Raw genomic sequence first — 27,929 nt, 5'->3', positions numbered from 1 at the left:
GTATCTTCAGGAGCTGCCTGGGTATGGTCCTGGACACTGCTCTGCTTGAGCAGGGGTTGGAGCAGACTGACCCAGTAGGCCCTGCTAACCTGAATCCTATTGTGAAAATAGATGAAATACGTTTTTGAAAGCATAGGCCATTATACTACTGCTGAAGACATAGCCTGATTTGGAGTAAGGACTGGAGTGATGCACCAAACTTGCAAAACCCTCCCTGGTATATCACTATTTAAAAAACAAAAACAAAAACAAAAAACAAACAAACAAAAAAAAAAACAAAAACAAAAACAAAAAAACTCAGCTAGTGTTTTATTTGGTCTTACAAGTGCCTAGCAATTTTCCAAGGCAGTATCTGAGTATTTTGGTCTGTGCATAACCTCGGAGCCAGCAGTTTAACAGTTGAGTTACAAATCTGAAGTTCAACACAGGTAATTTTGTTGCTTCCCAGAGTACTACTGACAGTAATTTCTGTGATTTCGTTATCTTAATATTTCATTTGCAGGAGATGCTGTTCACTTAGTGTATCCTTTGTGTTATCTGTTTGTCTTTGAGACAAGTGTTACTCCTGTCATTTTTCAAGTTTATCAATCAGAACAATATTTCAGATGCTGATTCTGTACTGTACGTTGTGTGAAATTTTTGTTCATGTGGAACATATAGACATGGCTATCATATTTATCAAAAATGTAAAGGTAACATGGATTTTAAAATACATCAACTGAAGCAAGGCATTTTAATAAGTATGTGTTTATTTTCACGTATGAGTGTATTCTTTTATACGTCCTTTATTCAGCTAAAACATGTGGATGGTTTATTTGTGACTGTAGAAGTAACTGCAAAGAGCTCCTTCAATTGTCTGGTCTTCACTGGTGGATTTTCCACCCCTCGAAGCTACACACCTATTATTTTATGCTTTAGATTTCTTGTTGTGGTGCTTTCCTTTTATATTTCGGTTTCTGGATTTTGATAAACATGGCCAAATGCTTTATATTGCTCGAGGGTCTTTTTGAATCACTTTATTATAGCAGAATGGGTGGACTTATTTTCACAACATTAATACCTATGAAATTTCATGATTTTTGTATCAAGCACATTTTAGTTGAATCTTCACTTTCTCTTCAAATCATTCTCTGTATCTGATGGATGTTTAGTTGTGTGTGTCACAGTATTTGGTGGCTTTTTACAAAGCGTTATCTTCACTTGATATTCACTTGCAAAAGCTCAGTTGTATCTAGGGTGCCAAGAAATAGAAGTTTGAGTAATCACACACATTTGTAATGTATCAAAAAAAACTAATTCTTCTGATTAACATTGCAAGAATAGAAGACTCTTAAGTTAGGAAATGCTAAAATAAGATGTGTTTGTGAAGTCTTTAGTCAGCTTTAGTTATATGTAGAATGTGCATTCTTTGTTCATGAACTTTGCCCCTCAAGACTTGCAACACATTCAGGAGGAATCTAACTTGCTGTGAGCTGCTCTCTAATATTTTTTTAATGTATGTTGCTGGGTATCTTACTCGTAGAATCTTCAAACCTCATGTTGAAAACAATGAATTATTTTCCTGTGAAGTCATCACAGCACACAATACCCAAATATTGTTGGATTTTATTCTAACAATACCTCCATGAAATGTACAATAGTCAGTTCTTCACAGTCAGACGCTCAGTACTGGTTGTGTTAAGAGGTAAAAGTACCTATCCATTTTTCTTCTGTATTCTAAAATTCCTAAGTAGTTTTTTTGTTAAAAGCACTTGAACAAGACGTGTCTCCCAGTGGCTGCAGTGCATAATCTTAAAGGAGTTGGGACCAGCGTCCTCTTCTCTTTGGGTTGTTTTTGGGTTGTTCTTGTCTTCCATCGTCTGCAATACAAGAATGTTCTAGAGAAAGCAGCCTGCTCTCATTCACTATGGTGTACATCTCTGCTATGTTCAAAATGTAGCAGAAGTCCTTTGGATACAGAATGTTCAATTCTGTGATTATAATTGTGAGTCACTTCAAGTCCCAGATGTGTTCAACTTAATGGACTTTTAACAGTTCTGTTCATACTTACTTAGGTTTTTGAAGTGTATCGGGAGGGTAGCAAGTTATAACTTCTGGACAACCACTCTGAGATCCTATTTGAAGCTATTCCTTGCACTGTTCTAACCGCAGGCAGTCAGTACTTCCTGGATGAGGAAGAGAGAAGCTGTGCTAGCAGACTTTAACAGGCAACTGACAGCAGAAGTGGGAATGCAGTATTTTCTTAAAATCCCTACTCTGTTATAGACCCCCATGGGAAGAATGTATAATTTGTCAGAAAATTTCCTATCATTTTCTCCCATCTTTATTGCTCATACTCACTTACTTTCTCCCTCTTTCCCAGTTGTTCTGCACCAGAAATGACATCTCAGCATTTTTGTTCACTTTACTCATTTCCATTTCCTGGCCCAGTTAGACAAAGACAACCTTTTCCCTCTGTCCCTACTTTTCCTGCATTCTCCTGTTTAACGATTAAGGTGCTTGCCTTCTCTCTGTCTCCATTTTCTGGCCTCTAATCTTGGATTACTGATACCATCTCAGACTTCCAGTACGTTCCTTTTCCCTTCCCATGTAGCTGTTTTCAAGTCTACTAAAAAACTCATCTTCCTGGACCTAAAAAGACAAGAGATGTTTCAGCAGCAGAGGAGGAAGGGTATGTGCTGGTCTATTCTGGTGGAGTTCCTGATCTCATCATTTGTTCTAGGGCTCAAGGAAGTGCACACATTTTACTACCTATTTAATCAGACGTACTGAGCACTTCGCCTTGTATGGATGCAGTGATACATGGTGAAACATTTATATGGTATTCCTGAGAAACCCATTTCACTGAGTGCCTCTTGATGGGAAGACGTGTTTACAAATGAAGTCTGCTGGCTGTTCTGTTATTCTACTTATGTTCTGGCTGACTTGGACAAACTGAGCCTGTCTCCTTATACAATAAAGTAAATAAATGCTTGGGATGAGAATCTTAATCTGTAACTGTAGTGTGTCTACAGAATTTGCTTTAAAATTTTCTGTACTCCCACCCTGGAATTTTGTATTTTGGTTCCTTTGTAGTTGCATGAGTTAACCACAGAAAATATTTTCAGAATGAAGTGATGGTTTTGTTGTGATTTGGAGTGGTACTGTAGGATGTATTTAAAATCGTGACCAGTATCTTCAGGATTGTGCTTACATGAAGGCCACAGGACATGTTCCTGAACATATTGGAGAGTAGTGACCAGTCAGCTGTGCTGATCATCAGCTATGTGTGATTTAAATGTGCAGATGTCCTTCTCTGGCCCGTATCTATCTCTACATCTTTAGTTTTTCCCTAAGCTTTTCTTAACATGAAGTGCTTCATCTTGGCCATTTCAACTACTGTTACTATAGCTGAGTATACCACTAGAAAAGATCTTGTATATAGTTATTATAAACCAGAAGGAAGACTGCCATTAGTAAGCATGGTTTCCTGAGTCAGTTCTGATGGTATCGGGTCAAGGGAGGTGATCCTGTCCCTCTGTTCTGTACTGCTGAGACCTCACCTGGATTACTGCATCCAGATATGGAGCCCTCAGTACAGGAGAGACATGGACCTGTTGGAGCACAAAAACAACTAAAGGAATGGAACACCTCACTGCTAGGACAGGCTGAGAAAGCTGGGGCTGTTCAGCCAGGAGAAGAGAAGGCTGCAAGGTGACCTGATAGCAGCTTGTCAGTATACTTACAAGAAGGAAGGGGACAGACTCTTTAGCAGGGTCTTTTGTGACAGGACAAGGGGAAATGGTTTCAAACTTAAAGAAGGTAGATTTAGGTTAGATATAAGGAAAAAGTTTTCTACTTTGTGGGTGGTGAGGCACTGGCACAGGTTGCCCGGAGAGATGGTGGATGCCCCATCCCTGGAGATGTTGAAGGCCAGGCTGGACCACGCTCTGATCTACCTGTTCATGTCCCTGTTCACTGCAGGGGATTTAAAGGTTACTTCCAAATCTAAGATTCTATGAATGACAAAGTGTATTCTGTTTCTTGAAATATTTAAGTGCAATCTACATGTGATCATGAATTATGTTTCTCTTGTATTCTGTGAATGAATAAGCTTGCAAGTAATAGCAAAGCAGGATGTGCATATGGACGTCAGATTTTTTTGAGAAATACACAGAGGGCTTGTTTTAATGGCTTACTTTAAAGACTACCTGTCTGCTTTGGAGCTACTGAGCTTTCTTTTTAGATATGTCTTAAATTAAAACTGAAACTTTGCAGAGTAGGATTAAAAGTAATTCATAAATTTTGTATGGTTCATGCAGATCAGGCTGGAACAGTTCATAGAAAGAGATTAAAATCTCTTAGTGGTTCAGGGGTGTGTTCCCCTAATAAGTTTGTTTATTAGTGGAAATGAGTACAATATGGTGTGGTTTTATGGCTATCAGGCAGATTTCAGAGGGCTTTTCTCCTTGCTTGGGGTTGCACTGCACGCTGACATGGAACCCAGTAGGTCCAGACCCTGCCCACTGATGCCTACAGACTGCGTTGTGCTCTGGTTCAGCAGTCCTGCAGGAGATGGGAAACAGTTTGAAGACATCGCTCACTCCTAGATGGAGGTGCAGTGAAGGTCAAGTTAAAGCCCTGATTACTGAGAAGCTAGAACTACATTGAAAATGTAGTAACTCTAACAGTTAACCTGCTGCATACTAGCCGTGATCTCTTTAACTGCGAAAGAGCGCAGCGGCAACATGTTCTCCTAACACTATGCCCAGACTTGCCCACTTGTCTGTGCCTGGGAGCTTTGTGGCCAGGCCCAGCCCGCTCTGGCTGCTCACTGAGCTGTCTCACCCAGCTTGCCACGTGTGGTGGGAGAGTTGCTGTGCAAAAACCAGTTCTAAACAGGCTGAGGATGGGGGGGTTATTGGGGTGCTTTTTTTGGCTGTGATAGCCGTCTTGTTGCTCAGATTGATGTGACAAAGCTGCTGAAACAGTTTGGGTTTGTTTTTACAGCTTAGGATGGCCTGAGTTGATCGTGTCGCAGTTCCTCCCTGTCCCTGGTGCCTCAGGCAGCCACCGTGGGTCAGGGTCAGGGCTTCTGGCCAGGGCCACGGAGGTGGCTTGAGAGCATGCAGCTGTAGGGGCCAGGCCTGCTCTTCTCTGGCTCAGCCCTGATGGGCGCTGACATGGCCCCACAGACCTGAGGAGCAGCAGTCCAAGGTAGACTGTTTAGAAAAGTTGCCTGTCTCTCATTTTTCCAAAGAAGCTGTTAGCAGCTGGCTGGATTCCAAAGTGACACAATTAATCGCAAATTTCCAAATTAAGTATAGTTATAAGATGCTGGAAATAAAAGTAAATGTGTTATAGTTGAAATCAATGACATTTGATTTTGACTAGGTGATATTATTTGGATGAAATTGCCATTTGGATGGTGCTTAAGGAAAATATTCAGAGAACCAAGATACATTGAAATAACAAGATTTATTCCACCTTTCTGCAATAATGCTGTTAAAGCTGACCCTGTCTGAATAGCAGGTTTTGTTTTCTTTTAAAGGAAATGAGTAGGATGCCATTCTAAAGCAGAGCTATTATTTCATATAAGGCTTGTCAGCAGCTGCAATGTGGGTTAATTTCTTTGCTGTTTTGTTACAGCAAGCAAAATAATGAACTTCATTTCTCTTACTTTCCTTGCATTAGATTATGGACTAACACCTTAAAATGTTTAAAATCCCATTTCCTAAAAGTCTTCACGATAACATTCTTTTCATATTGATACTAAAAAGGAATATGTTTGGTGGGGTCCACTCCCCGGTGAAATAAGCAAGGAAATTTTTAAGTGTGATTCAGGGAAAATACAGAAAGTGTCTTAATTTTTTGTATTAATGAAACCTTTCCTATCTGGTTATTCTTTCTTTTAGCTTTCCTTTAGGAGTAGCTGCCAAGAGCACTCGGTGGAGTTGGGTTGGGATATTCCACTGTTGTCAAAAGGGATCATTTCTGAGTGATGAAGAATTGAGTCTTTTTTCACGTGGTCTGTTCTTATGACATTAACAGCATGAAACAACACGTCTTTCAAGTAGCTAAATAATCTAGAATTTATAGAGTTAAGCTAAAATATTTCTCTTATGTTGTGTTGCAACATGCGTATCCGGTCCTAGAAATGTTTTCAAAAAAAATCTTCTAGATGGAGAATAAACAGTGCTAAATATGGTAATAACATTAAGCTACAAAATTCCTTACAATTGTGTCAGTGTGCCTTGGAAACTTCACACATACTGGAGCAGAGTAATATTTGCATCCACGAGAAGACATTCTTTTGCCAGATATGCCTGCTTTTGATTTGCACTGAATCCATCTAGATTTGCACACTGTCAGCAGGGGTTTTCTAGAGTTATGAAATGCAAAACTGTTAAACAAAAATATTAATCATATAATTCCAAAGTTTTAAAGGAGATGTTGTAAGGGTATTTTAGGTGCTTTTATTCTTTCCATGAACTAGAAATGATAATTAGTTAAGATTCCATTGCAGTGCTTTTTAAGGAATAGATACATGATCTGAAGCAGAAAACTTATCACCTTTTAGTCTATTTATCACTTCAAATGGTAAATAGGCTAAAAAATACATACATTTTTAATCAGAGGAGCATCACTCCAAATATGTTGTGCTGTGTTTTTCCCATGGTAAACTGTTGTACTTGGTCTGGCTGGAATGCAGCTGACTTTCTTCATAGCAGTCAGTATGGCACTGTTTCTTCCATGAATGAAGACTGAGACAGTTGGGCTTGTTCAGAAAAGAAGCGGGGGAGACCTTATTGCAATATTTTGATATATAAAGGGAGAAAGACCTTTTTGCTGTTGCCTGTACTAGACAGGATAAAGGGCAACCATCTTAAACTGAAAGAGGATAGATTTAGATTGATCTAAAGAAGGAAGTTTTCACTCTGAAGGTAGTAAGGCAATGGCAAAAGCTGTCAGAGAAGTTGTGTGTGCTCCATGCCTAGAGGTCTTCAAGGCCAGGTTAGGTGGGACTCTGGGTAACTTGATCCTAGCGAGAGATGTCTCTTGCTCTAGATGATCTTTGATCTCTTCCAATCCAAACCAGTAAGTGCACAGTATTAGGAGATTTTCTCCTCTACCTTCACTTCCACCACATGGCCATGAGATTGAGAGTGGACATGGATGGAACATTCTTATCATACAGTGTTTTGCTCAGTAGTAAAATTGGAGTAGCAGAAAAAGAACTGCTGGGGGTGTGTGTTGTCCTCCAAAGCAGGCTTGGCACTTGTCAGCATGTGATGAACGATTGCCTTTGCATTACTTGGTTTTTTCCCCTCTTCATCTTGACTTCAGGTGCTTAGCTGCTGGCTGGGTTACCCCACCACTCCTGGCTTTGCTCAAGCTCTGTTGAGCTGGTTTGTTTGTTTTCAAAGGTTTAATGAAAAATTTATAAATTGCCACTAAAAAAAAAGAAGCAAGTCAGTACCCTCTCCTGAATTCTTAAAGGGTACTAAACAGCTATTTGCTGTAGCAGTGAGAATTTTCCAAAAGTCTTGCTTTAAGGATTCAGGCTATATGCCTCCTGAGTTTTTAACTGAAATTAAATAATTTTGAGGCAAACAGGTTCCATTTCACAGGAATACAGTTTTAGAAAAGATCAAAAAGTTCTCTTCAGTAAATTACTGCTGCTTAAATTACCCTGCTCAAAGAAGATATTGCATAGTGATCAACTCAGACAGACTACTATAAAATGTTAATCTAAGAAAGTTATGAGCTACAACATTTTATGATAAGGAGGTACACCCTAGTTTCTTAATACAGATTGTATCTTGAGACAGTCTTGTGCGTGATTCCCTGAGGCAATGAAGTTAGTGAGTTCTCAGCAACACAAAGCTGTGAAAGCTGTGCTCTGCAGTTTGTTCTACTGACCTCTTAAGTGCTCTGGAAACACTGTTGTTATTTCTACCTTTTCCGTTTTGTTAAACCTGTAAATCTGTCTGCTTTGCTCTATGTCTTTTAGTACAAGTAATGCTCCAGAAGATGATGCTGTAAATAGATATTCCCGAACAGACAGGACAGCTTACAGCAGATACAGCAGGGATGCAAACTCTTCTGGGAGTTCTGTACCAAGTAATGCTTTGGAAAAGAGGATCGAGGAACTTGAAAGGGTGAGTGCCAACTAATGTCTGCATAGTATACGTCTGAAATAAAGTACCTTTGAAATCTTGTGGGGAAATCAGTAGTGAATTAATACAGAAACGATGATTGATGCTTGGAGTGCAGCTGTTTACATCTACAAATGTACGTAAAGAAGCAAGCAGACAGAAAGAATGTGAGCTTTCTAACCATCATAAATGTTTCATTTTCATTTGGCTTGGAAGTACAAAATAGCTGAGGTAAGGATAATACAGCGGAGAGCCAGCTGTGCTGTGTGTATTTGTCGTATGTGCTTCGTGACGCACAGATGTAGGGCAAATAACCCAGGGGGAGATGGGGCTCACCAGCTGGTCAGAAAATAAGCAATGTTCTTATCTGATTTACTTCTTGTTTTGGATTTCATCATGTATTGAAGTGGTATAAAATTTAATTATTCTCTTGTTGTTCACTGAATTGTTAGGCACTTAAAAATATATTTCAAACAAAGTTTTCTTTATTCCAGACGTTTTTAGTGCAAACATTTTTGAAATAACAATGTTAAAGCTGTGTTCTTCACTTAAAACTTTTTGGCTAAGTATGTCATCTGTGTAACATATTATGAGCTTCTGTTTCTTCTTTTGAAGTGGGTTTTTTATGAGTAACTAGCCAAATTTTTTTGAATTTGTATGGATGAAGTTGTTACGGCCTGCCCTGCAGAAGCTGACTGAGTAAATGCAATTTGAATAAGCTTTTAGTTTTTCTTTTTTTAAATGAGAAAAATGTAAAACTTGCTTTTTTTTTTCCTAAGACTTAGGGAAGCCAGATTTGGGTGAAATTTGCTATAATCTTCCAAATTAAAATCATTTTTCTTCTAAAATAATTCAGTTACAAATAGGAGAAAATAGAGGACGATTTAATGATTGCTTTTCAGATTCCCAAACTCTGATTTGGTGAATTTCTGATGGACGTTTTCATTTTTCTCTAGTTCAAGCCCCCATATCTCATGAGGTCTTCATTCCCACATGAACAAGTATTAAACAAAAATGAAAGGAAAAAATATATATAAAATGTGAAAACTGAGACTTTAACATATTTGTCTCATAGACTCCCTTCCAATTTTGGACTCATGTAAGGGAGATATTAATTAAGCATCTGTGGAATAGGAGACATCACCCAGGTTAGATGTGAGTAAAATATTTTCTTAGACGTGATTCATTAGCTCCTTGCAGCGTAAAGGTTTGAAGGCTTTTGGGTTTGACTTGCTGTAGAAGTGGAATTACAGGTATTTGTGTGGTTTATGTCTGTGTGCATGTAGTGAGGGTGTGGTATTTTAATGGCAATAAAATAAAACTCTGTCTTTAAAACAATTAGCTTTAACACCAGCGTGTGTTCTATTTTTAGGAACTTGCAAAGGAGAGACAAGAAAATGTAAGATTAATGAAGATGACACAGGATAAAGAGGAAGTAATTGGAAAACTGAAGGAAGAAATTGATTTATTAAACAGAGTAAGCACATCTTTTCTTACATGGTGCTTTGTGAAGAGGGGATAAAAAACCTCTGCATTCTCAGTGCTTTTCTTCAGGTTCTCGTAGCCACTTGGCAAAGTTGCAAGAGAAAAGTGGTTTTTGTTTTTTTGTTCGTAAGTTATATTTTCCAGGTGACTTCTGTTTGTCATCATTAACTTCCAGAACTTTTTAACTGTTGAGAAACTTCTTATTGCTGTTTTGTTGTTGTTGTTTGTTTGTTGTACAATGACATTACAAAAGCATGCGTTCTTTACTGCCTCTTCCTTTCAAATTCAGTCCGCAGCATACCAGGAATTAATGAAGTCTGGGGTTCAACAGTTTTCTCAGCAAATTGTTCCAAGGCTCGTGTCAGAAAAAGCAATGATAGCTTTAATTTATTTATTGTCAGTTCTAATTTACTAGTTAGGTAATGTTATTAGTAGGTAATCTTAGACAGATTTGGAAGTGTGTAACTATTACTATTCTGACCCACACTGTTATACTTTTTGTTTTTGATCCCAAAATAAAGGCATAACAAGACAAGGGACGGGAGACTTGGGTTATCTATGCTCAGTGCAGGGCGTGAAGGCATGAGAAGAAATTTAGGAGTTAAGGCTTGCTTAGGAATGGGGCAGAGTAAGAAATTTTTGAAGTTAGTGTGAAATACCAGTTTTAAAACAAGTCCCAGTTTAAAGGATGAGCTGGGAACTCTTTCCTAGAACAGATTGGTGACCTGGTCTCAAATGATTCAATTGATGTGCAGAGCCTGGATGTACTTGGGAAATATGCTTCTGCTATTTATGCTCTACCTTTATGGGGAGATACAGATCTTCATGTAAAATTCAAACAAAATGGCCTTGCTGAATTCAGCAATAAAGGGAGGCAATAACTTCACATGCATTGTGGTAGACTTTGATATTTGTTGTATTTGTTTGTAACAGTGGAGATGAACATACACAAAAGATAGCAAATAAATCTACAGGACTAAAGCAGCTGTTATTCCTTTTTATAAAGAAAGATGGAATACATAGGCTTAATGAGATATTGTCTGTATTGGAGAGATTTGTGATTTAATTGAGGAATTGGTCTTCATGCAATTTTCATATCTGACAAGGAATCTTTCACATCTAAGCTTACCTCTTCAGTATTACTCGAGGAATCTGTTCACTCCTATGTAATGGGTGGCGAGGCTACTTCATACTGCTGGTCACGTCTGGTTTCCTGTCTCAGAGATCAGAAAGCAAAAAACACAGAAGTGCCCAAATCACTGCAAGCCTGTGTTTTAAGACCTGTTTCGACAGTTTCTAAGGCAGAAGCAATGATTTTTTTTTTTCCTACTGTATTTGAAGGATGATGTCCTAAATTAAATCCATAAAGTGTCTGATTAGAAACCATCTTTGGACATCCATAGTAAAATCAAACAAGCCTTGTGTACTGCCTGCATTTAAGTATGATGGCAATTTCTGTTTGTTGTGTGGAAAAAAAAAACAAGATGTAGTAATTCCAGAAACCTTTTTGGTACAGAACAGCTAAAACTGCATTATTCGACGAGAGATACATACATGGAACTCCCTATTATATTTTATATTTTTTTCTGCACAGCACAGCATTTATCATAGCTATAACATTATGTATTAGCTTTACTGCACTGCAGCTATTAATGTTTGAATCCTACAGGTTTTTCTTAACTTTGAAATAGCTGCCTTTTGACTTTCTGACCATCTTACTGATTTGTTTGACAGAAATTGAAGCCAACATTTGTCAAGTGATATTTCCATTAAAGCAGATATAATTTACCTTCTTTTTTAATAGCTTTTGGATTTTTCAATGCTTTTATATTAGCTATCCATGTGAATTTAGAAAAAGAAAAGCTTTAGAATAGTGAAAAGAGTTACAGAAGTATTACATCATTCCCATGATGGAAGGGCATGAAAGTTAATGCAGCAGTCATATTTGCCTAAGGCTTGTGTTTGCAACTGTGATCATGAGAGTCAGCACTTAAACATCCATCTGTTCTTCATAGAAGGTTGCTCTGTAGACCTGGCATCAGGATCACATGCTTTACGTGGAGGATAAGAGGAAGCCCCCATGACTTAGTGAGTTTATGCAGTGATCTTTTTGAAAGGTCTTGCTTGTAAAGAACCTAAATGGAGGTCTTGAAATTTGACCATCTATGCATCTTTCCTGTTAATCAAAAAATGCTGTTATTGCATGTTAGATCGCAACGAAGTGGAAAGAATTTCAAGTCAGCCTAAATGCTATTTTATTCCTAGCTTCCCGACTTCTCAGCCCTCATGTTTAGAGAAATGCTCTTTCTAGAAGTTTTGGTCAGTTTGTGACCACAGATGCGTCCTTCATCAGCAGAGACCTTGTGTTACACTCGAAAAGCTATTTTTACAAGAATCTTGAAAACTTGTTGGCAGACTTTTTCTTCTCTTTTTAAATAAATACATTTATTTAATGTGAAAATATGATTTTACTGAGAACAGTCTGTACAAACATGCTTAAAGAATGCTAGCTGCATTTATACTGAGAACCAGAGAAATCTTTCTGCCGTAAATAACATCTTTTCATTCCAGTAGATTAACTACTAAAGTACGTCTGCCACCTTTTTGTAAGAAAGGAGTAATTGCTTCATAAGCACCTCAAGGGAAAGGCATCTCAGGATACTTATGTTAGACATTTGTACACTAAGTTCAGCTGTCAGTTAGTTTACACTTAATCATTTCTGGTCTTACTGTCACTGCAGTTAAACATATATTTGAATATAATTAGTGAGAATTCACAATCCAGCTAGTGTCAATGCTGTGCAGTTATTGGTTCCTTCTGTAGACCAGGCTTTCCTACTATTGCATCTTATTTACTAATAAATGTAAATCATTAGCCTTGCAGTTATTAATTTTGAATAAGAAGCCTTAAATTACAGAGCAGCATAAACCACTTTCTTCTCTCAGTCCACTATTTCCTTAGATACTTAAACTGATTCAGTTATTTTTCCTGGATCACATTCAAGAACGTCTTTGGAATGTTATTTTATCATCATAAAATTTCAGAAACTATTCATATTCTATTTGGAGTAAATAACAGGTATTTTTATTCAGAAAGCTGATAGGTAAGCTTTAATTGAGTTACCTAATGGCTCTGTTAAAAGCATGATCAAGCACAATATTACATTCACTGAACTGAAAAGTACAACCGTACTGATAATAATGTTTTCCCTTCCACCTTATTATTTATCTGCACAAGGGATAAAACAAATTGTGTTTTCTAAAGTGACATAGTAAACTGTATTTACAGTAGCTGCTCATCAAAACTTTTGCACATGTGGATGGTTAACGCTTGCATGTGTTACAGCAGACAACTGCTTTTCCAGGAAGCCATTCCTGTGTGACACAGTATTACCTCTGTTAATACAAAGAGGAATTTCTGCTAGTGATTTTCAACTCCAGACTACAAAAACAAAAGATTAATTGCAAAGGTATTGGATTTGGGCTGCCAAATTGAAGAGGCTTTTAAAAATCGCAGAACTGATTAACACAGAGTCTCTAGAATGCACTTCTGGAGTGATCCCACTGAAAAAAGATAAAGAAAATAGGTTCCTTATGTTAAACAGCACTTAGCAACTAAAAGGAATAAGAGAAAAACATCTTTTCTCTATTACTGTTTTATGTTTAATCTAGCCTGACAACATTGGGGATTTGCAAAGAGATCAGAGGACATCTAATAGCTGATCGGAGTCCTGGTTCTTCCTCCTTTTGCCTGCCTTTCATTTTTCTTCTCGAAGTGCTGTCCCTGATGCCACTATGTCCTCATTTTTTTGTTGTTGTTCTTATTCTGTTTGTTCCGTATTGTTTGTACAGTACAGTTATTTTTACTGAACCAATGCTAACACCAGCAGCCAGCCTCACCGTTTTCTCACTATAATTTTCTCACTATAAAGACCTGGGAGAATTTGGTAGGAAATCAAGCACTGAGATTGGAAACTAGTTAAATTCCATCGATGGAAGGGGGAAGGACACTTGTGGTAGGAGCAATCTATTTTAAGGATACATTTTTAGTGTGTATCCTTTCAGTAAGGATTTAAGTAGAAGTTATGATATACCTTTTAATTTTACTTACTTTTTTCCACAGCAAATGAAAAAAATAGGCAGGTGGTTCTTTTCCTGAAATAAAAAACACAACAAGGATGCTTAATTTAAAATATAGGAACTGACTTTACTGTAGTAATAACCAGCAATGTGTACGTATGCATGTAGGATATACAAGCATAGTGTAGGGAGCAGGGGTTGCAGCTAATGTAGAAACTCCATACCAAGTAATCACACCCATCCTATTTTGATTTTCTGTTGCATTAATTTGTTGCTATAGCTTCAGTTTTGCTCATATGTTCCCATTTCAACGTACTTGTTGTACGTTTATTTTATGTGAATGTAACACTGATGTTTTTTAATTACTGTAGCTCTTGGAAAAATGATGATTTTAACAGATTGACTCACAGTGACAGTAATTCATCCCAAACCCAACTTCTTGAGTTTAGAGCTAAGATGTTAAATTCCTGCTGCTGCTAATTGCGAGTTTGTATTTATGTCGACAGAAATGTTCTCATTTTACTTTCACAGGACCTAGATGATATAGAAGATGAAAATGAACAATTGAAGCAAGAAAATAAAACCCTCTTAAAAATTGTTGGACAGCTGACAAGGTAGAAGATTCAAGCCTCAATGAGGAAAGATTTAAAAACTACTGATTGAATGTTAAGGTCAATATAGTAATACTTCCTGTGTTGCAGTATGTTATAATAACTGTCTTTATATTTATTGTTAGGAAACCAGATGAATGTTTATTTTCGTAGTTCTTTCTTCTTGCAATGGATGGCATCAAAACTGGGGTTTTATCTTTAGCTTTCATTTCACGGAAGAATGATGAAAATTTTTGTTGTATTACAAAATCCTAAATTCAAAAATTAGGGGGTTTTCTATCTTCAGATTACATCGGGATATACTAGGGTAGTTTAAAACTCATAGCACCAAGATCACTTTCAGTCCATGTGGGTGTATATTTTTGAAACGAATGAAAGCAATACAAAGAAGCTTTGTTTACACAGATCCAAACTGTATTTTTTGTGAATTATTTCCTTTTTTGTTTCAACAGCTGTAAAGTGGATGCCTTATTACTGATGTATAACATTTTGCAGATTGATTACTTGCTCTAAAAGCTCTTGTAATGTTGAGGGTTTTTTTTTTTTACTGTATCTGAAAGACTGACAGTAATAGAGTAGTAGCGATATTTTTCTGTATAGCAGCATTTTGTCAGGAGGGGGAGTTTTTATTAATAAAATAAATCACCTGTGGTATCAGCATTAATGAGTTCTTAGAATCACATTGAAGTTGTGCACTGCAGTTTATTTTAAAGCTTTTGCTTTAGCAATGAAATGCAATTTTGCTATCAACCAGTAAATTTGTGTGCTGTGAGAATACAAACAAAGCCTGGAGCTTTCATCTTCGCAAAGACACTTCTGCAATGCATTTCTATTTAAAAGCCGTTGTTTTAAGATTTGTAGTGATCATAACCAATGTGAGGTTTGCAATGTTTCCATTTTTAAGCTGGGTCAGATTTTTTGTACCTGTGTAATAAAGTAGAGAGGAATACAAGTGGTTTGCACCCTTTTGAGACATTGAATGCTTTTATAAAAAAAACCTTTTATACTTGATTTTAAACTAACAAAGTGTTTAAGAAGTGCCTGTTTGAACATTACAGTCTGCTTATGAGTGCATACTGATTATAATAGGACAGTAAATTTTCATTTGATATAAAACAGGTTTAATTAATAGTTTACTTCTTAAAATTCCTCTTAGGCTGAAATTTGATGTACTTTATTTCACTTTAATACAACATCTATTTCATTCTTAATCAGAATTAAGAATTAATTATATTTCATTTGAGTCAGAAGACCTGAAAGAAAAGCATTTCAAAGAGTCTAGGCTTTTTCTTGCCAATTTTGAAGTTTGGTGCATGCATGTAGCTTTTGTTACATGAAAACTTAAAGGCAACTTTAATACATATCAGATTTACCAGTTGTTTCCATGCAGTATACTCAATGGCTGGAAGAGATTCTTGAACTTCAAATTCAGGAATTACTGTTATGCCTTAGATTGTTTTGACTACAGGATTTTACATTTGTGTAATCTAACGAGGAAGAACTTTTCAGAACTTTAAAGGATTTTTCAAGAAGTATTTTTGAATTTATTCCAGGTTGCCTTCAAGTTTTTCTTCATAAAGGAAGAGATATCCCATGGGGCAGAATTTAAATGTTATCTCAAGTTTTTGAATGGAATGGAGGGGGGAGGTGTATTGGCCCTCAGAACTATGAGATTCAGCAGTGAATATCTGTCCTAATATTAGCCAAACAGTAAGAGGAAGTCCCTTCATTTATCATTTCCATAAAGTTAATTGGAAGTCATATAATCATTTGGGTTGTATGCCTTCTGAATAAATACAGAACTTTCTCTGGAAGAATATTTGATTTCCTTCTGTGTGTGCTGAGTAGGAAATACACGTACAGGTCTAAGATGTGGGATGTGAAACTTATTGAAAAATTTTTGAGGTTCTTAATCCAGAAAGATAGATAGTAATCCAAAGTTGTAAATCAGGTATTTCATAAACTGTATGTCACATACATTTTAAACCAAAGAAGCATGATGACAAAGAATACAAACAAGAATTGTCGTCAGATTTACCTCTTTTTGGTTTGCTTGTGTATTGAATAAAACTTAGCAGCAGAAACCCCAAAATTAGTATTTCTTTTTTTAACCTGACACGCAGTTGTGATGGTATTATAGGTGAAGACCTATGATACCAGACCTTGAAGGGGCAAGGGAAGTTTCCAAATATTTGAAAGCAGTAGTCCTTCAGGTTGAAAGGTGTGAACAATGGAACTGTTCAGAATTCACCCCTGAAGTTACTTCAGGACGTTATTGTTTGATTTGTATACGGATGTTCTGTATACAAATATAAAATGCTTCAGTACTAAAAGCACTACAAATACCCACAAATGGTATTTTTAATCATAACATTTATGCTGACCTTTGTGAAGAGTTGATGGCTTTTTGAAAGACCTGTTTCAGTAATAATTTCTTACTGCTTATGTTATCAGCCTCTTGGGAGAAGTTTAGTAGACTCTAGAGTAATGGTATATTATTTAGAATGTTATTAATCACCTAGTCATTGCTTGCCATTATAGTTTTGTTTCAGTAGGGTGTCCTTATAATCAAGCTCAACCATAGAATAAGTTTTTCTCCTAGGTGATTCAAATATGTTAACTTAGCTCTTTTGCCAGCAATTCAGTAACGAGTGTCCCCACACTCTCCAAACCAACACCTGAGTTGTTCTCAGCAGATACGCTGCTGCAAGTGGGAACCCATCTCAAGTGGGAAGGCTGTATGATTCCTGGATCGTACCCGGGCTAAATTAACATACCTAGTGTAAATTACAGCTTTTTTTGGAAGGGAGCACTACTATGCAATATTTGCTGGATGGATGACTTTCTTGGAGATTTCTAACTTTCCTATCTTATAACTTGTACCAGACTTGCCTAGGTCTAGCATCTGTGTTTCTAGGTACTTGAATCATCTAGGAAATTTAAACAAAAAGAAATCCCTGTTGACTGAAGCAAATGACAGAAAATGCTTTAATAACAAACAGCACACAATACCTGTTTAAAAAATGCAAAATTATACTCTTTTTATGGCCATGTACTGTTGTATAGAAGACGGACACTGTGAGAGCTGAAGGTTAAAATTCTGCAAAAAAAGTTGTTGATTCTACACTCTAATCTTGGTAGGATTTGTTCTTCAAAAGTAGAAATTTAAGCACATATAAATGTTGTTGATTTGTACAAGGAAATTAAACATTGTGCATTTTTTTCATTTTAAAATAATTAAGTAGCCATGTTTAAGTTCAGTGTTACTTGCTTTATACATTAACCAAAAGGGTACAATATTTGCAAGTGAGTGGTTTTTCTCTGTCTTAAAAGCAAAAATTTTGTGCTAATTACCTGCTTTGTATTTACACGTTCTGAGTTTAATATATTTCTCTTGGCTCTGAATTTGATTGAAAAAAAGAGGGTTACGAAAAACCAATGAGGGAATTCCAAGGTAGGAAGCAGAACCTAATGATTTGGTGTTTTATTATCCAGCTGTGGGAGGACCTGTGATTGGCATAAGCACTACAGAGAGAGACAGGAATTTAAGTGCATTGGAAAAGGAGGGATTAATCTGCATCAAAGTTTTTTTCTACGTGTCAGGTAACATTGCAACTTGGAAACTTGCTACTATAGGACCAGAAGGAATACTGGAGATCAAATTACTTTGTAACCCTTTCCTAGAAGGGCAGAGTTACGCTGACTTCAAGTATTTCATATCTTTCTGCAAGTTTTTTGTGTCTATTTCCAGCTTGAATTCAAACAAATCAGTATTAGTAGCCCAGAGGAGGGATAATTATCGGTGAAACAAACAGACCATACACACATAGGGACTGGTCAGTATTTCTTGAGTTTAAACCCTTTTTGAAGTTGTCAGTTCAGCTCGTCCATTTTCATCAGTATTAATCATCATAAACACGTCAGTTGTAGTAACAGCCATTGTAGTTAGAGAAACAGCCGTTGCAAGCCATGACTTACACATGTACAATAAAATAAATCTGTGCTACTTCCTTAGTTCTGAGACAAAGGAGCTAAGACTGTATTTAAAAAATCTGTTAAACAAGCGAAAAAAATGAGTTCTACATCTTGTCTGATAATGTGATATGGATCCTCTTTGCTGAAAGTTCACTACAGATATGTTCCAAGTCAATCATTCCAGTTTCAGTACCTCCGTATGGAGCGTTTCTGCTTGTGTTATTAAGCATTTCTGTGTCATATATCCAGGATATAAAGGACTTTGATATGTGTTTTATATACCATTCCTGATCTTCCAAGTACGGTGACTTACTGTATTATTCTCCACCTACCATTTTTTCTTGTACTGCAGCAGGTGTACATTACACTGTTAATTTAATCCTTTTGTTTTTATTTCTGGATTTGTGGTGTAACTTTTCTTGTTCGAGGTTTTGGCTAGTTGTAATTTTCCTATTCTGAAAAAATTGTGATAGTTGACTTTTCCTCTGAAAATAATCTCATAATGCAGTCATTTTTATAAATACCCTTTTTATGCATTTAAGAAGTTGAAGCACCATTAAATGCCTGAACACCCATTTTAGTTTTGAACACTGATTAGTTGTAATATCTGTGGTATCAGATGAAATTTGATGTTGAGATTTACTATTGCAGGTAAAAGATATGCATTTAATCTAACAATAAAGACTGTGTGCCTTTGTCCAAATAAAGGAAAATTCTTTTTAATCCTGGCTGACTACTTATTGTGTTTACAGGAGAATTAATGTCATCTGACTGGAATTCTGACTGAATTTGTCATCAATATTGAGAAGCACCCAAACTGGGGATTTTTTCTAACATTCAGATGAAATTATTCAAGTGTGCATGTTTACACACACGAGAGAAATCTGTGTGTTTTTACTGTACTTTCTGCTCTCACTCTGCCTTCAGGAATGTAGTGAGCACATCCTACAGTCAATTAGATGGACCTGTTTTTTTTTTTTCCCATGCTTCAGAATTTAAGTTCAGTTTATCCCAGGAAAAGTTTATGATGCTGCTTCTGTAGAAACAAACTGATTTCAGAATGGATTTCATTTCTATTTGAATACATGTTCACTTCTTCACAGGCAGAATCATTAAAGACAACCTCCTTCTTATTCCTTGCTGTAGGAAGGTAAGAGGTGACTAGTACTATGGATCAGCAGTGAACACTGAGTAGAGAACAAAAAATATGTGTGTATATATATATATATAAAACATTGCAGCTTATTCTTAAAGTTTATAATGTTGCCTGACCAAAAATAATAATAATAATAATAATAATAAATAAAATAAAATCCAACCTAAAGCTAGAATCATATACAGTAAGCATTGGCAATAATTATGTAGGTTCTTGAATAGGAGTCACCTTCTTAGGAGATTTTAACATCTGTGACCTTTAGGTATTTGTTACATTATAAAGCTTGATTAAAGATAGTAAGAGAGAAAACCTTCATAGGTTACAAACAGGTTAAAAACTTACAGGTTAAAAACTGTAGGTTACAAACATGGGTATCAATTTGTTATGAGAACTGGAATTGCTTTAAAAGGGAGGTAATGAAAATGTACACATGTTGGTGCTAATTCTCTTGCCTTTTTTTTCTTGTAAACAGAATGTGATCGTGTTTTGTAATTGATCTGCTTATTGTTGACTTCATGTTATAACTGAAAAATGTCTGAGCTTTGTGAAACAGCGGAAGGACACACTTATAATGTAGTGACAGCACAAATGAAAACCCTTCTTTGTACCAGAATATCTTCTAAAGCCCAAAGCATAATTATAAAGAAAAATGGTGGCTTTTCTCATGCATGAGGTTGTATATCAGAAAGGTGCAGCCTGATAATTGGCATCTTGGCACAAGCTCCATAAGTATTTATCTCTGGAAGTCAGGTTTTGTAGACCAAGAACGTGTGGAATGAATTTTTTTTTCTTTCCCCCTCTTTCTCTTAGAAATGTTAATCTCTGCATTTGCCTGAAGGCTCCTTGTAACAATGATGCATTTTAGAGAGTTTAAAACTTTGCAACAGTGTAAGTGTGGTTACAGCCAGCTACCAAATATATTTAATGGGTGGGGACAATAAAACCTCTGAGGCTTTGCAAGTTGAGACTGTCTAGAAATAACTCTCATATTTCTTTCTGAAGGAATTATTTAGAAAATGCTAATTGTTCCCAACTGAGTTTACTCTTTCTACCCATTTTAACTGCTTCTGCTCACTACAGCTTGTCTAAAACATCACTCACAAAACTCCGGCTTTGTTCAGAGCAGTGACATTTAAAAAAAAAGACTGACTACTTCCAATTCTTATTCAACAGATTATAGGATTTATAAAAAGGGTTAAAGCAAGGGAGAAAAGTATGAGAAAATGTGTGGGGTGAGACTGTGCGGGACTGAATACCAGGGAGAGGAACAGGTGTGTAGGAATGAAGAAAACCTAGGTTATCTGCAATAATTTTTCATGTAGTTTACAAAACAGCAAGGATGACAAACTGGGTACCAGGCAGTGAATGAGGAGGCAGCAATTTTGAACGTTACTTTCTGAGTGTTACCTAATTTGTGGTACTACAGTAGTATTAGCTGGTATGTCTGATGCATATAGGGATGTGTAGGGCTGTCCCAGGTATTTAGATCTCTAGTAGAAACACAGAACACTTCAGCATATGGTTACAAGTCCCTTGCTAAAGCACCAGGACTTTGAGGAGGATTTCTGATTTGCTTCTGAGCTCCTATTTTGTTGCATCCTGCAGATTTAAACATTACAAAGCCCCATTCAACAACTGCTGAGATTAGTGAAAAACAAATGACACAGCTGCCTTTTCATTATACCAGATAGCAGAATGCAGGTGTTACAAAACAAAACAAAACCAAAAAGCTTTTAAAAAGCGCTCTGAATATAATGTGAGTGATGTCATTAAGTACACTCTAATGTGATACACTATGCCTACTTTAATGCTGTGGTGCTCATGAGATATTTAAAAATAGAATAATTAGAAATATAGGCTTATGTTTACACATGAAGAATGACATTTTATGTAACAAGAACTGTATTCAAATGCTTCCTGAATTACATTTAGTAGCTGTATTAGTTTGAGAAAATCTGCTATAGGAAAGGCTACCTGGAATCGGCAGTTACTTGCTGGTGTAATGAGCACTTATTTTTTTAGTATTAAAAGTTGCAACCCAAAAATTGATGGCTTAAAAGTTCCTGCAAGAAGTGCAATCATTAATAGGTGTATTATAAGCAATACCTAAGACTATTGAAAACTTGAGGTTAAAAAAGAAAAACATTTCTACTTTTGGACTTTATTTAATATTCAGGATCATCTGTTGCTTACCTTGTTAACTTCATCCATTTCTCTGAGATTTCATATGTGTGTTTTTGGCTGATCTGCATAGCAGCAGCAAAACACTTCTCCAGATGCACCTGACTGTAAAAGCTCAGAACTGGTAAGAATCTCAAGAAAAGTACTTCCAGTAAGTGTGTTCTTTATTCCCATTCCTTTTAAGCAGCTGTCAGCAGTCTCCCAAGAAACTGTCTACTTAGTGCTCAAATCCCTTTTATTTTACAACCTGCCCACTGAGTTTATGAGGCTTTTTGAATGCTGTTAATATTTTAGCTGGGACAGTTGACAGTAGTTAGAAATGCACTGGCTGCTTCTGTGGGAGTGAGTTCCAGTACTTGGAACCCGTTACTGCCAGTAATGAACTCACTCTGCCATAGAAAGACTGGTGCGTTGCTATGTGGAAATGTTCACTGATGCAAAGGCATTGGTGGCTGGCTACAGGGCTCACAGGGCTACAGAACAATATTCTGCATTTTGTTAAAAGAGGTCTGCAAAAAGGTTGTAAATACTGTGTCAGCTCAATGAGAGGTTCATAGAATGGCCTGGGTTGAAAAGGACCACAATGATCACCTGGTTTCAACACCCTGCTATGTGCAGGTCCCCAACCAGCAGACCAGGCTGCCCAGAGCCACATCTAGCCTGGCCTTGAATGCCTCCAGGGATGGGGATCCACAGCTTCCTTGGACAACCTGTTCCAGTGTGTCACCACCTCTGTGTGAAAAACTTCCTCCTAATATCCAACCTAAACCTCCCCGTCTCAGTTTAAAACCATTCTCCCTTGTCCTGTCACTACCCACCCTTGTAAACAGCCATTCCCCTCCTATTTATGTGCTCCCTTCAAAGCCCCAGTGAGGTCTCCCTGGAGCCTTCTCTTCACTAAGCTAAACAAGACCGGAAGATATACTCAGAGCTGAAACAACACTTGCATATCCAAAAGGCCAATGTGATAACAAATGGATGAGTAAAGCTGATCATAGGATCAGATGAGTTGGAAGGGGCCCACAGCAACCACCAACTCCCAGCCCTGGTTCCACACAAGTACACTCAAAACTAAACCCTGTGTCTGAGAGCAGTGTCCAAATGCTCTTTGAACTCCAGCACTTGGGGCCGTGCCCACTGCCCTGTGCAGCCCGTTCCATGCCCACCACCCTCTGGTGCAGACCCTGTCCCCAACACAGCTGCCCTCCCCTGACAGCTCCATGCCGTTCCCTCAGGCCCTGTCGCTGTCACACAGAGCAGAGCTCAGCGCTGCCCTCCGCTCCCTGTGAGGAGCTGCAGCCGCCATCAGGCCTCCCCTCAGCTCCTCTGCTCTGGGCTGAACCAACCTCAGATGCTCCCCTTATGCCTTGCCCTCCAGACCCCTCTCCCTCCCTCCCATCTTTGTTACCCTGATACCCTTTTTTTATCTTTACATCCTGTAGGTAAACAAAGATGCAAACTTCTCAAGCTTCTGCTTTGGGGCTTCTATCTACAGACACACCTCTCAGATGTGTAACTTCAATATTCTTCAGTTTCTTAAACAGCACTGAGTTTCTCTTTTGACAGTTAATACAAGTAGTTCTATGAGGATTCTACATTAGAAGAATACCACCATGTGTTTCCATAATTTCCTTTTCCTCTTTTGTCTTATGTCATCTTAAGACGCCTCTTGAGATTTTAAATGCTGAAGCTGAAATGCAGTGCAGTTTACATACTAAATCTAAGGAAGCTCATCCCACCAAATTACTGTTTTCCACTGAAAATGGAGCATTCTGTATATTGTGCCGGGGGTTTTTTTATGCCATGGAGGCAAAAATCAGTTAAGTAAGGGTTTGGGAAATGCTTGTATCAATTATGCTTAATACTTGAATCAGTTTTTTTCTGGCCCCATGCTGTCAGAGCTGTGTGATTACAGAAATAAAGCAACCAAATGTACCTATGCAGAGGGCAAGCTGCAGGTTAAGTGCTTTTTATTTGGTGTATTTTCCTCTCTTAGGCTGTGCACCAGGCTGTACAGTGCTGTCCACTAAGCTGCTGTGACCAGACAGCTGAACCAGGGTATTTCAGGGCAGTGTCATTAACCGAGTGCTGATAGGAAAACCTACCGGACGGCATGAATCAGCTTCCATTTATTTGCAAATTGGCAAAATGTCACATTCCTCTATGAAATCTGTGCCTGCTTCTCCCACTGCTCTTTTGCAAATTACAACCTGTTCTTATACCAAGGAACAGGAAGGTTTAAAGCAAGTCTCCTCTTGATTTTTCGGCCGCCCTGCTTGGCGTCGAGGCAGTGAGACACAGGATGCAGTTTACGAGGCGTTGGCACTACAGAGAATTTTCCTCCGTGTAATGTGGCAAAGTGCCATATCTCCTCACCAAAGAGGCTGAAGCAGAACACATTTCTCCACATAATTATGCAAGAATTAAAATAATAAACTGTTTTGTGATCTTGGCAAGTGGTGCTCTGGCTTTAAATGCAGTTTAATCACCTCTTGTGAAAAGTAATAATTAAACTACTATGTATAAAGCATCCTAATTTGAAATCATGGGCAGAGTTTTCTTCTTCCTGCTCTGTCCCCTGCACAATGTTACATTATTTAGCTTGTTACACATTCTTGGCACTTACAAGAAGAGATAAAATGACATTCTGAGGATTAATTTTTTCAGTGCTTAAGAAATCAGATCTCTAAAAGTAGCCTAATAAGCACAGAATTTAGCTAAAAAAAAAGGCCTTTTTCCAAAGAGAAGGAAACATTTTGCAATGTTCTGCAAGCAGGAGCAGAGAGGTGATTGTTCCCCTATATTCAGCACTAGTGAGGCCGCACCTCGAGTACTGTGTCCAGTTTTGGGCCCCTCACTGCAAGAAAGATATTGAGGCCCTGGAACGTGTTCAAAGGAGGGCAACAAGGCTGGTGAGGGGTCTGGAACACAGCCCGTATGAGGAGAGGCTGAAGGAGCTGGGAATGTTCAGCCTGGAGAAGAGGAGGCTCAGGGGAGACCTCATTGCTCTCTATAACTTCCTGAAGGGAGGTTGTAGTGAGCTGGGGGTCGGCCTCTTCTCTCGTGTCATTAGTGATAGGACCAGGGGGAATGGCTTCAAGCTACGGCAGGGGAGATTCAGGCTGGACATGAGGAAGTATTACTTTTCAGAAAGGGTGGTCAGGCACTGGAATGGACTGCCCAGGGAGGTGGTGGAGTCACCGAGCCTGGGGGTGTTCAAGGAAAGGCTGGATGTTGTGTTGAGGGACATGGTTTAGTGGGAGCTACTGGGAATAGGTGAACGGTTGGACTGGATGATCTTGAAGGTCTTTTCCAACCTTGGTGATTCTATGATTCTATGATTTTTATTTAGTGTGAATTTTTACCAATCTGTATTCTACCTGGAGGACTTGTAAGGACTGAGTGCACATGCATGGGAATGCTCTGGATGGTTTGCCTTGTTAAACATGTCTGAAATGCATTACCCGGAGCTGCTAGCCAAGGCAATAGCTCAAGTGCACATTAAGCATGGAGGGGGCTTTTCCTGCTCACGTGGCTACATGTTCACAGGTCTGGGGTGGGAAGCTGTGAGGCCTTTGCTTTGCCATACACCTGAGGGAAAGGCTGGCTGTAGTTTGTAGCCCTTTAGCTTCTGTCTAAGGATATTTCTTGTGCTGCTTGCCCTCATTGTGGCTCTGCTGCTGGTGTTGCTGTTTGAATGTCACAGAAATGTGGGTGTGTGAGCCAGAGCTCGAGCAAAGGTCGTGCTGGAGAGCAGGTAGGGGCTGAGGAGTGGTGAGCACACCCATGAGGATTGCTTATGTGAGGTGGTGGTGTTTGGCTTGGGAGGGGAAAGGACAGTGCTGTTTGCTTGGTATGTTGGCATGGAAATAGTTATCACGGCAGCTAGGCCATGCCGGGCCCGTGGAAAGTATTATTTACACTTTCTAATTTGAAAATAAGTCCTCATGCATGCTGATTTTTTTATTCCCTCTTATTTATTCAGTGCAATAGAGAACAATAGCTCTGGGATGCAGGGGAAGTAGAAAGGAACAGGCGAGGGTCAGAGTGTGAAAGAACTGAATGCAGCAGAAAGGCTTTAAAACAAACAGGCAGGGTGAGGCAAATGCGAGGGGAGGGCAGCGGCAGCGCGTTGGCCAGCAGACAGCCTGTCCTAGCACTCAGCAAAATAACAGCAGTCAACTAGAAAGGCATCCCATCAACTTAGAAAGGCATCCAGACTATGGGCTGTGAAAGGTGAGAGCCGGAAGGCTCTTCCTTTTTGGGCATTGGGTCTTTTTAAAGCTGCAGCTTTTAGTCAGCTTGCACCTGTGAGTGTTATTAAGTCTATATGTTCCTCAATAAGCAGTGCAGTACAAAACTGAACATATACATTTTCAGATATTCTTTGAAAGCTTATTCGGGATCTGTAATTAAAAAAAAGGAGAAATCAGAGAATATTCACAGGCAGTGAAGGCAGTCCAGCAAAAGCAATAGCGAATTCTGAGCAACAGCTGTGAACGTGCATGTGCCTTATGCTCTCTCTTAGTTCTTTTCTTGAAATTAAGTGGTGGGTGATTCTCAGAAGCTGTCTGCAAACTTAGTTTGGTAGACTGCAGAGAAATCTGAGAGTTTCCAAACTCTGCAAGAGGGCAGCCAGAATACAAAAGATGGTTTATGAAGAGAGGACGGAGTGGCAGGGGTGTGACTATTACTCCACACAGTAAAGGGGAATTTTGACAACAGGTAGCATAAGGACAGTGCTCTGCACACTCTACACACCTGTGTCACCAGCAGTAATCCGTGCTTTTGAAACAGCTGAAGTAAGAGCTGTAAGGGAAGCTAAGGAATAGCAGAGGATGACGGCACAGATTGGTTTCTCTATGTTAAGAAACAGAGCGAGATCTAGTCCTTAGATATATTTTCTAGAAGAAGAAATGCTGCTGTTTCATTTGTAGGGCCACGTGCATCTGAAGGAAGAAGGCCTTACCTTTCATATCTCTCTGCTCTGCTACAGGAGTCTGATTTAATGGGTTTTTGTGTTACTGGAGAGCTGGATATTTTGGAAAACGTGTCAGGCAGGACCTAGGATGGCCACTCTGGAATCTGTTTTTAATATATTCCCAAGTTAGGAATCAGACACAGCATAAAATTGTCTCCCTGTACCTTCCTTTGTCACCATGCAGACCTTGTGTGAGAGCTGTATGCCGGAAAGCCAGGAAGAAGGCAGTCTTACCACAAGTAATTTCATTGTACAAGAACAAAAACTATTTCCCAAGTTTCCTCTCAAGTATGACCATGTTAAATAGATGATCTGTTCAGAATTGCATGACTACTTCTCTAGCAATTAAAGAAAATGCCTACGTGGAAAATGTGTGTTTCCAGCATGTCTGTGTAAGGTTTTCTTTCCTTTTCTGTTAATATAATACAGATACAACTGTGGAATCCATTTTTTCTCTTAAATGATTTTTTTTTTTCCTCATTTGTTTCTCTTTCTAAGACTAGAGTCAGCTTGACAGATCTGGCCAGCTTTCTGTAAACTGGGAGCATGTGACTTGTGGCCCATCGTTGGGAAACCACTGGTATTAAGTTGTTTACGAAACTACTTCTGCAGCATGATGACTGGAGAGGTATGTCAGCCCTCAGGAGAGACCAGTCTCGATGCACTGCTAAAGTCTGGGGCATATCCCGCTTGCACACATGCTATCCAGATCACTCAAACTTCAGTTGAAATATCAACCTCTCTGCACAATTAGTAGTAGCCAATGACTCTCTCTATTCTGCTCTTTGAGTTCTGCTGAGGAAACAGGATCTCTGTATAGCTCATCACTGTGCATGCTAGATTATATGTAAGTGATACAAACTCCATCCCAAATCAGCATTTTTGCTTTCAATAGTCTAGTTACTCTTTAGACAGATGTGTAGAGCTCTTTAGTCAAGTCCTTTCAATCAACTGTTTGCTCCTTAGAGACCTTGCTGTGTGCTTCTCCAGTCCTGGCTGGGTTAAGTGACCTAAAACTGGCCACTGACTTGAGACAGTGAAGGATGAAAATGGAGCTGTGCATGAAGCCTAACCCACTGTGCCACGTTAAGACACCAAAAGGTGTCACAGATGTCAAGCTCTATCTGTATTGATGTTTTCTGTTGGAATTCTTATTCTGAAATGAAGTCTTTTGCTGAGACTAGGTCATTTAACAAGACTTGAAAAGACCAAAATGACCTGAATAAAAACTTGTATGTAGTGGCAATAGGTCTTGGAAATATAAGTGTGACTTCCTTTTATGTTATTTATATTAAAAAATCTCTTTACACTGCTTTTCAGGA

General features: G+C 38.3%; 1 protein-coding gene across 1 annotated transcript in view; it reads left to right on the top strand.

The window, feature by feature from the left end:
- Positions 1-19,012, top strand: part of PAWR (pro-apoptotic WT1 regulator) — a 71,207-nt gene extending 52,195 nt beyond the window's left edge. The window contains exons 4-6 of the mRNA XM_042890357.1: positions 7,994-8,141; positions 9,511-9,615; positions 14,235-19,012. Coding sequence (XP_042746291.1) covers positions 7,994-8,141; positions 9,511-9,615; positions 14,235-14,321 — 340 coding nt within the window. The 3' untranslated portion in view covers positions 14,322-19,012. The remainder of the gene's footprint in view (positions 1-7,993; positions 8,142-9,510; positions 9,616-14,234) is intronic.
- The last annotated feature ends 8,917 nt before the right edge of the window (positions 19,013-27,929 follow it).

Source organism: Lagopus leucura, unplaced genomic scaffold, assembly GCF_019238085.1.
Source record: "Lagopus leucura isolate 7727_CA_CO unplaced genomic scaffold, USGS_WTPT01 Super-Scaffold_100159, whole genome shotgun sequence".
NCBI lineage: Eukaryota > Metazoa > Chordata > Aves > Galliformes > Phasianidae > Lagopus > Lagopus leucura.
Note: the sequence above shows the minus strand (reverse complement) of the source record. Positions and strands in the feature narration are given on the sequence as shown.